Source organism: Serinus canaria, chromosome 3 (assembly GCF_022539315.1).
Source record: "Serinus canaria isolate serCan28SL12 chromosome 3, serCan2020, whole genome shotgun sequence".
Taxonomy (NCBI): Eukaryota; Metazoa; Chordata; class Aves; order Passeriformes; family Fringillidae; genus Serinus; species Serinus canaria.
In genome coordinates, this window is record NC_066316.1 from 14287446 (window position 1) to 14302509 (window position 15064).

Sequence of the window (15064 nt, forward strand, 5' to 3'; positions counted from 1 at the left end):
CAAACTAGAAATCCTTGTGCAACAACCCTTTTTAAACAATCTCTGAGTCCAAAAGTAAAGCTGAATTCACATCTGCTGCAGCAACAAGCATTCAGATGCTAACCTGGGTGCAAACAATTGCTCCTCTTCCTTTGGTCAGCTTTTATAGACTACAATCACATGCAAGAAAGCAGTGAACACTTGAATCTCAGTTCTCCTCATGGGAAAGACGTATCACACAGGAAGAGACTTATAAGCACTTCAAAAAAAAAAAAAAAAAAAAAAAAAGAAAAAAAACCAAAACAACCCCAACAAGAAACACTAATAGGAAGAAAAGAATAGAAAATCCAAACTCTCCTCTCCCTGATTCTAAAACAGAACTTCTAGAAAATGTAGGTAAGAAAGAAAAGATGACCTAACTATTAAAGTGTCACAAAGTATCATAGATTTCCTCTAAAATGAGATAAATGTCATCATGGATAGGAAAGACCAAAATATTTTTGTAGTCAGAAGTATACCAGGACAGGGACTTGATTTATTAATTCAAATCTTGAAGTTCATTTGAACCTTCTGGCTTACAGGTCTGGTGACATATTAAAACCCTACACAAGCCTTCTGCTTTAGTGGATTATTCTGCCCCACCCTTAACTTCCCTAACCTTTCCAATATGATTTAAGAGGTGCTGGCTGATTGCTGTACCATATCCTATATGATTTTTCAGGATTACCTAAATACACACCAGGTAATCTGGGGCAATTGTGGAATATATGGAATTGTGGAATAACCTGGCCATGCAGCCAGGTTACCTGCTCTCTACTCATTACAACCAATATTTTTAATAGCAACTTGAACAGGTTTTGAGGCTTTGATTCTAGTGGTCCAAGGGCAGGCTTGAAGTACAATGGGAATTTTTTTTAAACTGTGGAGATTTACAAGCCTGAAGGCCTTGAACTTTGTTGCACAGACAGAGGGCTTTCAAAATTAGGCAGGGAACTTCAAGCAACTACCCCAGCTGACCTGAATGAAAAGCTGATTTTATCAACTCTAAGTTGACTGTAAGGGCTGCAGAATGACAGGTTTCACTTAGCATATCCATTATGGATAATCAGACTTTGGCAACACGCTGGTAAGAAAGCAAAAAAGTATCAGACTCACACCAAAGTGTCACATTTCTCCCCTTCTCTCCCCACAAAAAGCCAGCAATCTCTATCTAATGAACTAAAAGTAAAAAAAATCTGATGGAAAGCTATCAACCCAAAACTCTCCTGGGTAACATTATATTTAAAAATGACAGGCTAATATGCAGCACAGATTCTTCCAATGAAGTGGAAAAATACAGCTCACAAAGTATCATTTTAATGAGTGGGGTTTTTTTTAAACTAATAAATTTTATAGGTTCTTATTTTTCAGAGGTAATTAGACAACTAAGAACATAGGTGCCACGAATTTCCTGGAATGCATTTTAGTACTTTCAAACACCTGATATTTAGTGTCAAATTACTTTTGCCTGCTCTACAACCACATTTGCTTGGGTAGCTGCAGAAAAATGAAGCCCATTGCACTGGGTCTGGCTGAGAGGGAGTTAATTTTCCCTACAACAGCCCTCAGAGAGCTGTGCTTTGTACTGGCAGCTAGAAAGGTGTGGATAACACCCAGAGTTTCAGCTGTGCTCACACAGCACCAGTGCTGTCTCTCCAACATTCCCCACTATCACCAGGGGGCTGCAGGTGGGCAACATCCTGGGAGGAGACACAGCCAGGACAGATGACCCACACTGACCAAAGGGACATTCCTTATCATATGACACTAACTCAGAGATTGATAAATTAAAAAAAAAAAAAAAGGGGAAAAGAAAAGTTAAAAGAAAGGAGGGTGTTTGTCATTTAAGACCTTTGTCTTCCAGAGTAACTCCTATCCATATGGAAGCCCTGCTTCCCTAATAAGGATGTAGAGGATAAAATCTTCTGTTTCCCCTTGCTTCTGCAGAAATTATTTTTGCTGCATTAACTGCCTCTACCTTGACCCCTGACACTTTTTCCACCTTTCTGCAGCTGAGGAGAGGAGTGACAGAGCTGCTTGGTGGGCAACTGGCACGCAGCCAAAGTCAACCCACCAGCACCTCCTGCGCACAAACAGGCTCTTTCATAATGCTAGCACACATTTCATCACAGATCCTGGTGCACAGTCCTGGAAGTGCACAATCCTAAAAGCAAACATGCTCAATTATTTCAAAATATCTCTCCATTGATTGCATATAAAGATAAAACAGCAAGGACTAGAAGGCTGGAGTAATTTTGGGTTTATTTTTGTTGTCTTGAGCTTGTCCACCTTAAGAGAAAAGACTCATGAGCTCTATCAACACCCAGGAGAGCCCAGCTCCACGCTGAAGCAGGGGAAAGGTGCCACAGCCCCAGCCAAGTCATCTGACAGCTGGGAGGACACACACTGGAAGCACTGGGGCTGACAAAGAGCACCCCTCACAGCCTCCCTCATGAACCATGAATTTGAACACAGCCCAGCACTGCTGGAGGTGCTCAGATTTTACCTTCTTAAAAGATGTGCTATACACAGCAACAGAAAATCCACCTCGTATCAGATCTACTGCTGTGCTGAACAAAGGGACATGAGCCTAAGACACACACTGTGATATTGTGAAGATACCATGTGGTATCTGGGTAATCTTGTAGCATGATGAACAGATTTTGTTGCTTGTGGATGGTCCTAATGAGGTATCAGATATTATACAATACAGCTAAAGCAACAAATTAGACATGCAAGAAAATTATGTAACAGTAGCTGACGACACCTGGGTTTTAGAACAGCGTCAGAGGATGCATTTGTCAGGGCATTCCCTTTAACAACTGGGAGAGATTTTTTAGAGGCAGCATTACAGCATCAACTCCTTCACGTTCAACCAAACAAGAGGGCTCTTCCTGCCCCCTCCTCTCCCCCCCACTGCACCTTGACGGCAGGAGCAAGGACAAAGTCAGCAGGTCTCTCCTTCTGCATTGCAGTGCTTAACACTGGACAGCAAACAAACTTGCACAGAAGATCTGGACATGCTGTTCTGATTCAAAGGCTGAAATTTTACCAACAGCCTTATGCTGACATTTAGAAAACAGCAAAGCCCAAGTGACATCTCTGAAACTGCATCACACTAATACACAGCAAATGAGAAAAATATCTTGAGGATTGTATTTTCAGTATCAATTTAGCTCCCCATGTGAGGGGCCACATCAGCCGTGGTTCTCTCTGCTCACCCAGAACGTATCTGCTTTGTTTTAAGTAACAATAAGTTAATTGTTTCAGCATTTGGCAAATACCTGTCCATGTGACACTCTTCCGCCTCAGCTATACCACAGCAGTTCTGCGAAGTTCTTCAAGCAGACAGGAAACGTTTGTAAGTGTTGGGGCACATTTGTAAGTGAGACAGAGCAGCATCAGTCCGATTCCTCTTTTGTGAGCTGTTGCTTATTATTAACATACAGCTGACAATCTTAGGCAGGGAGTACTTTAGCTCTCTGTGATCACACTAACATTCCTCACTTAGGAATGACTCGGACAAATAACATGAATAATGCTCCCCACAGCTCTCAACAAACCACTTTTTTAACAGGTTCCCAAAGCCTGGATCCATTCTATTGAGGGACTACATGGCTTTACTAAAAGACTAATTACAGGCAGCTTGGGCTACCAGAGTCTATTCAAAATCAATAGCAATTTTCTATTTTTTTAAGATCTTATATAGTTATTTTACAGGAAGCAGTGCTAGAATGGAAATAAATATGTTGAAAATAATTCCACTTATCAAACATTTCACCCTACCATTAACATTAACAGTATTTTGAAGGTTAATCTCCATCTAACACTGCATGTTCTGATAAATTAAAACACTAACAAGACAAGCTATTAACTTAAAGGGAAAAAGAAAAAGAGAAAAATGGAAGAACGAATCTGTGCCTGGTTAGGGTAACAGATTAATTTTTAAAGCTCAGCTTAATCTAGAGCTGCCTCACTAGCTCCTATGCGATCAAGAACATCAAACCTCGAGCCGGCAGCACCACCGTTGTGTTCCTTTAGCGCAGAGCCGAGACAAAGAACAGCACAGCGCACACCCCTACGCCCGGCAAAGCCCAGAGGCGCTGCAGCGTGCCCAGCCCACCGCCCCTCGCTGCCCGCTCGGACACGGACCGAGAGCTCCCGGCGCCGCGCACGGCACCGCCCGCGGCGGGAGCCCGGCCGGGAGGCGGCGCGCCACGTCCTCGGGCCCGCCCCGGCCGGCAGCTTGCATAATGCGGCAGAGCCGCGGGACCGCCCCGGGCCAGCGCTTTAGGCGGCGACGTAAACAAACAGAGCCGTAGGCCCCGCGTTCCCCGGCCCGCCGCCCGCCAAGCCCCCCGCGAGTGACAGCCAGGCCCGGCCGGACGGCGCGGGGAGCGCGATGCGCCCACAGCCCTCCCCCGGCACAGCACTCCCGCCCCGGGCCGGGCAGTACCGCGGCCGCTCCCGGGCGCACGGAGCCGCGCTCTTCCCGCCTCTCAAGAACCTGAGGTGACGTCCCGGTGCCCAGAAGAGGCGCTCCTCGCCCACGTCCTCTCAGACAACACACCGGCCCCGCGGTGCTGCGGGGAGCGCGGCAACGCTCCCTCAGCGCCCTCTGCGCACAGGCTCGAACAGACCCTGCTCAGCCGCGCCGACCGCCCCCTCCGCCACCGCGCGGTCCCGCCGCCGCACGCGGCCGGCGGCACCAACTGACCTGGCGGAGCAGAGCGGCGCTCCGGGTCCCCGCTCGCTTTGTGTGGGGCTGCGGACAGCAAAACCCGGGCTTCCCGCCCCTCCTGCCGGGGCCGCCGCCCGGGGCCGCCTGACGGGGGTGGGGAGGGGGCGGCGCGGCCCCAACCGGTTCCAGCTGCCCCCCGCCAACACGTGACCGCGCCCGCGGGCCCGCCCGCCTCGCCGCCGCCAATGGGAGCGCGGGAAGAGCCGGGGGGCCGGGCTCGTTCCTCGACAGCCGCGGGCCCGGGGCGGGGCTGAAGGAGGCGTGGGGAGTGCGAGGAGAGGGGGCACGCGCAGGCGGGTTCTGAGAGGCACGGGGGGTTTGGGGGCGGCTTGCGGCCGCCTGTACACGGCGGGGGAGCTCTGCCCTACGCACCTCTCCCGAGGGCCAAGAGCCACCGCTTCCCCGCGCCATATCCCCGGTACCTTCCTCAGAGAACGTGGCGCCGCTCCCCCAGCGATCTCCCGACCACAGTGCGACCCGATCTCATCCAGTCTCCAAGACCTTCTCAGGAGCAAGCAACGACCGCCCCTTGCTGCCGTCGCCACCACACCCCCCCACAACACTCCCGCTGGCCCCGCGCCCCCTCCGCCGGCGGCGTGCACTGACCTGGCCGAGCGCTGCAGCCGGCTGCCCACCCCTTGGCGCGGGGCTGCGAGCGGCGCTGGCCGGGCCGCTGACAGCGCGGGAGAAGCAGGGCAAGGGGTGGGCAGCTGGATCCAGCTGCCCCCGAGAGCACCGGGGAGAGCGCGGGCACGTGACCCGCCCGCTAACGCGTCACTCTGCGGCCCGGCTCCGCCCCTCCCGCCGCAGCCAATCAGGGCGGGGCGGGAGGGGCGCGCGCCGTTCCCTTGAAAGCCTCGGCGCTGAGGGAGCGAAGGGGTTGGGGAGTGTGTTTGGGGATAGTGACCCCGGGGGGTAGGAGAGTGTACCTGGGGAGAGTGGTGGTGAGGGTAGGAGAGTGGCTCTGGGGATAGTGGCCCCGGGGGCAGGAGAATGTACCTAGGGCTTTGGCCCCGGGGGCAGGAGAGGGGCCCTGGGACGGTGGCCCTGAGGGCAGGAGAGGGGCCCTGGGACGGTGGCCCTGAGGGCAGGAGAGGGGCTTTGCTGAGGTGAGTCAGGCTTCTGCTGCCATCCGCACGCTGAGGTCACCCCGCCTCAGTCCATGTCCTCCGTACCCAGCCTGGGAGGGTAAGGGTTGCCCTAAGGATAAGGAGTTCTTAAAGGTTTACCACGGTTGAAGCTGGCTGTAAGCCTATGGCGCCAAGGATACGGTGGTTTGGTTTTTTGGGGCTTGTTTGGGGTTTTTTTTCGTGATATAAAGGGGCAGGCGCTCTGGCTTTCCTCGGGGGCTTTGGTCTCACTTGTTTTCATGGCGGCAACCTGTCCCTGTGAGCTTTTGCGTGCAGAGAAACCATTTATCCTGCGTTGGGAGTTAGTGCTGTTACAAGAATGCTACTCAATGCTGTTCCTCAATCTGCCATTTAAATAGAAGGCTCTTTTCAATTTATTCCTGCCCTGGGGATCTAGCTGTGTTTATCTGTAATTTGTGATGTTCCACCGGGTGTTGCAGGCAAAAGTAATGTTAATATCAGAAAAGTGTGTAATGTATCCAAACTGCTGAGGTCTCTGTGTTAGTGTTTCAAGCTTCAAGAAAAGAAAGGTAGGGGGAAGCATGCCATAAAAGGAAATCATAGCTGAAAGCAGCTCATTTTTAAGTGAAAAAGATAAGAGGAATTCCTCTGGGTAAGGAGGAGGGAGGGTTGGTGGAAAGTGATTTCCTTGTTAAACACAGATGTGAACTACTCTAATTACAAACCCTCAGTATTTAGGAAAACATTAGGAGCCACCACTTCTCCAGTGTATTCACTATTGAGGGAAGAAAGGATAAAGAAACTTTAGAGAAAACAGTATTTAGTAAAGCAATTGTCTCCTTGTTTTTTTCTTCCCTGTTTTTAAGATTTATTAGTTCAAGGAATTTGTTGTAAAGTAGGGATAGAATTAAACATTTTCAACCATGGTTTGGTGTGATAAACTTTTCAAAAATTTGATGTCATGCCAAAAATATTATAAAATTGTACCATTAATTTTTTTGTTAAAAACTAGAAAAGTAACACTTGGTTTCATTCAGCCCTAGTGTTAATTAAAAAAAATTATTTTGTCAAACTAATATTGTATTTCATTCCATAATTCACTGTAGCTAAAAATTCCAATTTAGATCCTTAATGGATTCAAGAAATACTCATGTGCTCATTTAATTGAATATATAAACCAGTGTGAAGCACGTAGGAAAAGGGTGGGATGAAAAATACTGTTTTATGTTGACTTAAGAAAAGTCTACATTTAATTAAACTTGCCAGCATACTCTCTTTTTTCCATCCTAAGGAGTTGTTTCAATATGGTTGAGTCAGATAAACTCTTACTTAGCCATGATGCAGCAGACAAGTCTCAGCTAGTCTTTAAGAGGATACAAAACTGTGCAGCAATTAGAGCATGTGGATCAGTTTACAGAGCTCTTCTTAAGTGTCTGTTTACAAAGTTAAGGTTGATGATCTGCTTTCCTTTTTTAAACAGGAAAAAAAAAGAAACTAAACAAGAGAAATGAGTTTTTTATAATATAAAACCTTCATTGAATTGAGGTGCTGTTTGCAAAAGTCCCAAAGAGATCCAGAAACACAAGGTTATAAGATTTATTTCCAGTGCCTAAGGACAAAGTCTATTTAAACCCTGTGTGCACCTGTTGGAGAACATGTTTTCTTGTTGAATAAAAATTTAACAAGGTGAATGAGAATTGCTAATACTTAACCAGAGGGTAAAATGTTCTTTGTTCTGGCAGTGACACTGTAGTGATGAAGTCCCTGAGTGAAAGAGCCAAAGGAAGGTTCTGAAGGTTCACGGGAAATCTGTCCTCTCCCTGTATTTTGTTCCCTGCCATGACAATGTGGAATGAAGCTGCTTGGAGGTGTTGTGTGCTGTAGGTGGAATATCAAAGCAGCCTTGAGGCTGCACTGGCTGGGATGTGGATCCCAATGGGACTGCAATGGTTTTTATAAATAATGAGACAAATACTTGCCCAAGTGCAGGAAATAAGTGGTTGAGGCTGACATTTACAATACACTGGCAAACCCATACTAAAAAGGCACCAGGAAAGGCCTTCAAGGGTTTATGTCTGTTTCTGTAGCCAATGGAATATTTTCTTCAGCTTCCAGAATTATAGATTCAAACTATAATCAAGCTTCATTGATGCTCCAAGTAGCTATAAGGATTGTGAACATCAAATTACAGCTGTGCTTCTTCTTTCACAGCCTGCATTGAGTTCCAATGATCTGGTTTTACTGACACCAGTGCTCACAGCTGATGAAAGCTGCATGTACAGATGAATTTCACTCCTCATTTTACTGCACTTGATTTTCTGCACTTGTTCTGGGTCTGGTGGGTAATTGGGAATAAAAATAGCTGGTAAAACGGTGCAAATGAAGGCACAGCATTAAGCATGCAGTGTCAAATTAATGTTCTTTGATCTTTTGTAGAGTCACTTATAGTTGAAAATATACTTCTGACCTTTTCTCTGGCACTGAGAATATTGCTGTATCATTACCTAATGGGAAATCTGGACAGTTTATGGGCACTAAAGAAAAGTGATGCTAAGGGAGATGAAAAAATAGCAAGGAAGAACCATGATGTCAGTGTGGCAAAAGCCTCTCAGTCTCATGGAGAATGATGAGAAAGGATTGTTAGAAAAATTGCTCATTGCACAATGACATTTTTTCTGTAATGTTTACTGTAGTACAGAATAATGTATTTTTCTCTGTGGACAAGTCAGTAGTTTGTTCTCAAAAGCAGAGTGGCCAGCAGGCTGAGGGAGGTGGCTCTGCCCCTCTGCTCTGGTGAGACATCCCCCGCCCCGAAGTGCTGTGGCCAGCTCTGGGTCCCCTGGAACAAGTCCTGAGCAGGCTATGAAGATGCTCAGAAGGCTGGAGCACCTCTGCTATGGAGACAGGATAAGGTAGCTGAAGTTACTCAGTGTGGGGAAAAGAAGGTTCCAAGGAGATTTTGGAGTCCCTTTCGGTCCTTTAGGGACTTCAGAGCCTCAAAAGAGGCTACAAGGATAGCTGGAGAGGGATTTTTACAAGGGCATTCTGTGATGGTGGAATGGTTTGAAACTGAAAGAGGGGAGCTTCAGAAAAAATGCTAGGAGGGAATTCTTTACCTGGAGGTTAGCAAGGCACTGGATGCTGGGGGAAGTTGTGGATGCCTTGTCCCTCATGGCCAAAACCATTCTATGACTGGGACATTGATTTATGGATTGTTTAGGGGCTTTTTCCCCAGTTTTGATTCTTCTCTACCCTCCCTCTCATCCTCCCAGTCCCAATTTTTATGTGGAAAGGAAGGCTAAGACATTCTTCAGTGACAATTAATGCTTTTATCATATTCTCTAGAGCTTTGCAAGGTGGGCTGTGAGAGAATCACTAAATATAAAGTAACAAAGTATCAAGCATAAAGTATCATAAATAGAAAATGAAACCCTCTTACGGCTATTATTAACAATAATCAAATTGATAACAGGAAAAAGAAGAGTTTCACGTTCTTCTATCAAAAATTCAGTCACTTTCAAACACTATTATTATGTATAATTTGGCACTGGGATAGACAATGTTACAACAAAAAGCTTTCTTAAAAAACCCCAAAAACACCAAGTGCCAATACATTATTACATAATAGGCATTAAATTTTGATTTGAAATGAGACATGCTATGATATAGTTTTGAGGGTTCCAGCATGATTTGCTTCTTGATCTGAGCTGGTTTATAGTTTCTGAAATCAAACATATATAATTTGGAGGGGTTTTGGTTTTGTGAATTTTTTTGTTTGATGTTGGATCTTTTTTGTTTTGTTGGTTTGGGGGTGGTGAGTTTGTTTGTGAAACACTTGAAAGACTCAAGTGCAACACAGTCACAGAACCACATTTAATCTGGCAAAGTCAATTGCAAATGGGAAACTTTTTAGGTTTTAATATAACTAGAGTAAGTTCTATACTCAGGTTTTTTGTATATAAACATAAAATTGAGGTTATATCCATAACTTAATAATAATACAAATATTTGCATTCATTTCTAAATATGAATGTGTATGTGGTTTCTGTGAACTCCTAGCTCTGTTTATGTGCCAAGCCGTTCTCTTGTAGTCTTGCAGAAAATCTTGTATTACTATCTCCATCTTGTTATCTCTGGATTTGTGCTCCTATGCTAGTTTTCCCAGCAGTACCCATTTCACTGCATAAGAAACAATGACAGTGGTCAGAAAATGAAGTGCAGTTATGGAATATGACACAGATAATGCTTTGTTTATTCTTTTTTTTTTTAATCTCAGGAACAGGGAAGAACACCTTAAGATAAGGAGAGACAGAGCTTCCTATGACAGCAGGAAGGTTTGACTCTGCTGTCATTTAAAATCCCATTCCAAAGGTCATGTTTGTGTTTTAAATGAAATGTGAGGCTGACCTTTATGCTCTGCCAGATAACAGTAGTAGTGATGTAAGTGCTTCCTTTGAATTCTGCAGGTAAGGAGTAGCTACAGTGTGGGGTTTGTGGTGTGGTGGTGCTGTGTTTTGCAGGGGAAAAGGAAAATGATTCTCACAGTGACCTGTATGAACAGCAAAGGGCCCAACAGAGCCTGAAATTTGCTACTTATTGTCCATTGGGTCTCTGTACTTCCAGATTCCACATTTCTTAAAGTGTGCCTCTACTGAATATAACAATAATGGAGAAAATAAATGGGACAAATATAACTGGGGGGAAATGTTAGCTTTTCCTCTCTTCCATCACTTGCATTTCTCCTCCATCTGCCACACAAACTCCTAATGACAGAGAAATGTGGTTTAAGTTTCAGTTATTGACATGAAAGTCCTTAAAAGCAGAATGAAATATCATCTTCCTTTTTATGGTTATTAAATAGTAACAATTCCCATGTTACTGCAGCACCCAAGGTTTACTGTGCTGTTGTGCCTGGAAATGCAGACATACCACAGAGAGAGAGATTCTTTCTTGGGAGCAAAGGTCAGCCTGAGAAGTTGAGGGTGTCCTTGCCTTAATGCAGCCTAACATCTGGCTGCAGCATTTTGGCTGTGCTACACCTCCTCCTGCGCTCCTACCTGCCCTTTGTACTCTCTCTGGCCCTTGTCTAACCTTCCACTGAACTAGGACAGTTCTCAGTCAGAAAGTGGGGGGGGTTGCTTAGGGTTCTCTTTTGTTTTGTTGCTGCTTGGCTGGTTTTTAGTGAGGACAATTCTGTGTTGAGTCAGTGGGCTGAAACAATTCACATTCAAGTTGGATGAATGTTGGAGCTGTCTTGGTTTAAGTGGGGACATCGGCAGGCAGAAGCTGAGTTGTCCTTAGCTTTTAGGGAACTGCTTGTGACAAAGAGCACCTCAAGCAGATTTAGCAATTTATGTTTAAAATAGAGGGTGAGCCACCTCAAAATGGACTTGTGAGGGGAAATGTGAAAACATGAAACTTACTTTACACTTAATCTGTATTCTTAGCTCTCTCCCTTGGGCTTAGCCAGTAACTCTTGTAAAAAAAGCATTCCTATTCTGCCCACAGCTTTGAAAATATAAAAAAACCAAATTATTTTTTAAAAATTTTAATAAGGTTAATAAGATACCAGCCAAGAAAACTTTTTGAGTAATTCTGACTCTTATTCTCCTTGCTGGGAAGAAGAAAGAACTCTCATCTTCAAACTTCTGAGGTTAGGTATGGGTATATGGAACTTTAAAGATGTCAACATCCTTTACTGAGTCTGACAGTTCTGTATGTGAAGCTGTTCACAAGTTTGCCATTTACCTTCTAGTCAAAGCTTTAAAAGTTAAGAGCAACCCCCATGAAAATGCAAGATCAGTGATTAAAGACACATTGTGAAGCTGAACAATGCATAGCATTTGTGTGACAGCAAAAACTGGTTTATCAGGTTCACTGCAGACAAGTACAGATAAACACTTGAAACACTACAAAATCTATTGGAGCGTTCAATGGATAGTTTTACAAAAAAAAAAAAAAAAAAAAAAAAAAAGAGAGAGAGAGTACCAGGACCAAAGGCAGCAAAATAAGAGCTGCAAAGTCTAGGCTGTAACTGGTGTGAGGTAGTGAGAACTCAAAGCCAGCCTGTTGGTTGATGTGAACACTCTTTTATGAGGAAAAAAGCCCCACAGAAAAGCACTGAAAATCCTGCCCAGCTGCTCTCAGCCATGGGAGGAAAAGACATCCAAGAGTGCTGGAGTACTGGCCTGGTCCCAAGACTGTGTGCATGGGCAGCACAGATAAAGCACAGACATGCCCCAGACAGATAAATGACTGATTAACTGAAGTGTGTGAGCCTCTGTCCTGGTGCTGCTGGCAGCTCTGCCAGTGAGATTGCAGCTGCAAAGCTTAGCTACTGCTCACAATCCAGGGAAACTGCTCTCTGCTAGAAAAACTGCAGATGGGCAAAACCTCCATGCTGTATTGCAGCTCTTCCTCCAGGGACCTGACCCTGTGAGGAGCTGGGTGAAATAATGACTAAAAGAGTCCATGGGGAAGGCTCCAGGTGAGGAGGAGCTGGAGGGGAAGGCTCCAGGTGAGGAGGAGCTGGAGTCCCGGACAGTTCAGGGTCATCCTGAACCCAGAGCAGCACAGAATATGGCAAGTTTCCCTGGAAAGGGGGCACAGCTTTACGTGGCAGAAAGTATTTGTTGCACCTTGCAGTTCTCTGGGCTGCCAAAAAAACTTCTCTTGTTTGCCGGGAGGTGATCTGAGACACCCACCAATTTAGCTAGCAATTGCCTTGGACTCAGACTGTTACAGAGAGATACTGCTCCAGTAACAGCACCCACTTACTCCCAAGGTGAAATAGTATTTGCCTTTAAATTCTGATAGGACTGAACTATGGCTAGTTAGGCACTACACAAAACTTTCACATTTCTAAAGTACAGATGAATGGGTAGCATTGAGAAATAAAATGAGCACAGCAATTATCTCAGTGTTAATGGTATGTCTGTGGTGTTTTCCTGCTCTCTTCTAGAACAAGATGCAGCTGTAATTATTTCTGCTGTTTGCATTCAGAGTTTTGATCCACAAATAGTTATAGCACTCAAAAACTGAACCAGTTTAACATTATTAAACCAGAGTTCCAGTATCCTGTGGGCTCAGAACATAAGTTGTGTAAAAGTTTAACAAGAAACTCAAAGGACTTTTTTGGAGGCTAAACATTCACCCTTTTTCACGGAACTAGAATGAGAGAATGGTTTGGGTTGGAAGGAAGCTTTAAAGAACAGAATTATAGCATGGTTTTTGTTGGAAAGGGCCTTTGAAGACCCTCTCATCCTGCCATGGGCAGGGGCACCCTGCACTAGATCAGGGTTCTCAGAGCTCCATCCAATTTGGCCTTGAACCCTTCCAGGGGTGGGGCATCCACAGCCTCTCTGGGCAGCTTGCTCCAGTGCCTCGCTAATTCTTGATATCCAGTCTAAACCTGCCCTCCTTCAGCTGAAAGCCATTACCCTGCTCCTTGTTATTACTAGCCCTGGTAAAAGGTCTCTGTCCATGTTTCTTACGAGCCTCCTTCAAGTACTGAAAGGCCACAATAAGGTCCTTCAGACTAATGAATACAAGAGCAGAAACCTCTTTTTCAGCAGATCTCAGGACTGTGTGCATGCAGTCAAAATCTGTGGAGATTCTTAGATGCTGCCTGAAATAAGAACTCTGCTAGGGAATGGGGAGGATTTTGAATGGAGCAGGCTGATTCTGAGGCAGGAGACTGCCTCAACAAACTGTTAGGTGATCTTTCTAATTCCTTTATCCAATGGATCTTCTGCAAAGAATCCTGTCCTGAAGCACACCAAAGATCAGGCTGAATCAAATCAAAGTGATTGAAAAGACAGTGAATGAACCAGGGTTTGACATATTCTGAAGTGCAGTTTGTGACTTGTGCATAGGCATTGTCACACTCAGTGAGAAGTAGAAATAAAGTTTATTTGTTTTCAAACCCTCTAGAGGACCAAAGGGAATAATTCAATTACAGCAGGAAAGGAAAAGGAGTCCCCCCCCCAAAAAAAAAAAAAAAAAGGCAAAAAGAGAGAGAGAAAATTCCTTGAAAAAAATACACATTGGGAAAGAGTACAGCTTAAATCCAAAGCAATGGGAACTGATCTTAGAATGTTGTGACTACTCAGTCACTTATTTCCTGTTTATTTCTCTTTGCTTTGTTTTGCAACATGCTCCAGACTTTTAGAACTTTCTAATATAAATAAAGAGGTATGTTTTTTTGGTCAAATAACTTCCCACACAGCAGATGTTTCTACAAAAAGAAGTATTCAGAAAATCCTTTTTATTTCAACGGGGAAAGTATTTTTCAAACTACTGTAGAAATAAAACAAAGATATCTTGCTTTTCCAACTGATGCACTTGTACAAAACGCCTTCACCTCTCAGAGATGGTTTTATATTTATCAACTGAGTTGCAGCACCTTCCACAAAATGTTTTAAAATTAGGAATTACATATTCTGGAGTAGAACTGTTTTTGTCAGCATCTCTTCCCCTCTTGTGTGTTTTAAAGACTAATTTTGTGCAGTAGTTTTTCCCTCAGAAGTGGCACATGAGCTCTGCCTCTCCTGCCCTGCTTGTGCACCCTCTGTCCAACGTGACCCAGATCCTGCTCTGCACCCCTGGGAGGGTAAGTGGGCAAGATGGTGCATGGCTTTTCCAGATCTCAATAAGAAAATCCCAAGAACAAGTGGCATAATAAAACAGATTTTGTAATACAGTAGAATGAAAATAGGAATAAAGACAGACAGCAGATCCTGCATCCCTTCAGGTGCTGGGAATCTGGTTTGCAAAGGACATAGGATGGCATCATGATGTATTTTCCCATGGCCTTGCCCCTTTGTCAATATAGTCCAAAACCAGTGGATGGATTCAGAATGTATTGGAAAATAGGAAAATATAAACACACTGCCTAGAAAAGTAAACCTTGACTTTTCTTGGGGTACTGGGCAAAAGAAATTAAGCATGATAAAAACATAAAGCAAAATTATCACTAGCTGAGAAGATAGCGGGGAGAGTGACTTGAACAGAAAACATTGAGCTCCTGTTGAAACTTTAGGCCCAGGGTGACATTGTCACCTCTAGTTGCCCAGTCACAGATAGGACACAGCCTCAGCTTATGGACAGTAGCTATATTTAAAAATGGCACTCTGGCTTTGCACTGAGAACGGTTTTGCTGGTAAGCTCAGGAACCAGTGAAGCTTTGTGACTCGTGGTCGACCTGACTCCTTTA

The 15064-nt window shown here is 44.8% G+C and overlaps 2 protein-coding genes across 8 annotated transcripts in view; one reads left to right on the forward strand and one right to left on the reverse strand.

The window, feature by feature from the left end:
• GPCPD1 (glycerophosphocholine phosphodiesterase 1) overlaps nucleotides 1–5508 on the reverse strand; it is a 42974-nt gene extending 37466 nt beyond the window's left edge. Inside the window, exons 1-2 of one of the 7 annotated variants that reach the window (XM_050973138.1) lie at nucleotides 4736–4910; nucleotides 3303–3356 (exon numbers count right to left, since the gene is read on the reverse strand). In XM_050973138.1, the coding sequence (XP_050829095.1) occupies nucleotides 3303–3310 (8 nt within the window). In that variant the 5' untranslated portion in view covers nucleotides 3311–3356; nucleotides 4736–4910. Of the gene's footprint in view, nucleotides 1–3302; nucleotides 3357–4024; nucleotides 4174–4735; nucleotides 4913–5365 lie in introns of those variants that run through there. The other 6 variants (XM_050973140.1, XM_050973141.1, XM_050973144.1 and 3 more) reach the window with 6 other exon arrangements.
• A 106-nt stretch (nucleotides 5509–5614) lies between these two features.
• SHLD1 (shieldin complex subunit 1) overlaps nucleotides 5615–15064 on the forward strand; it is a 61074-nt gene continuing 51624 nt past the window's right edge. The window contains exon 1 of the mRNA XM_050973160.1: nucleotides 5615–5868. Coding sequence (XP_050829117.1) covers nucleotides 5753–5868 — 116 coding nt within the window. The 5' untranslated portion in view covers nucleotides 5615–5752. The remainder of the gene's footprint in view (nucleotides 5869–15064) is intronic.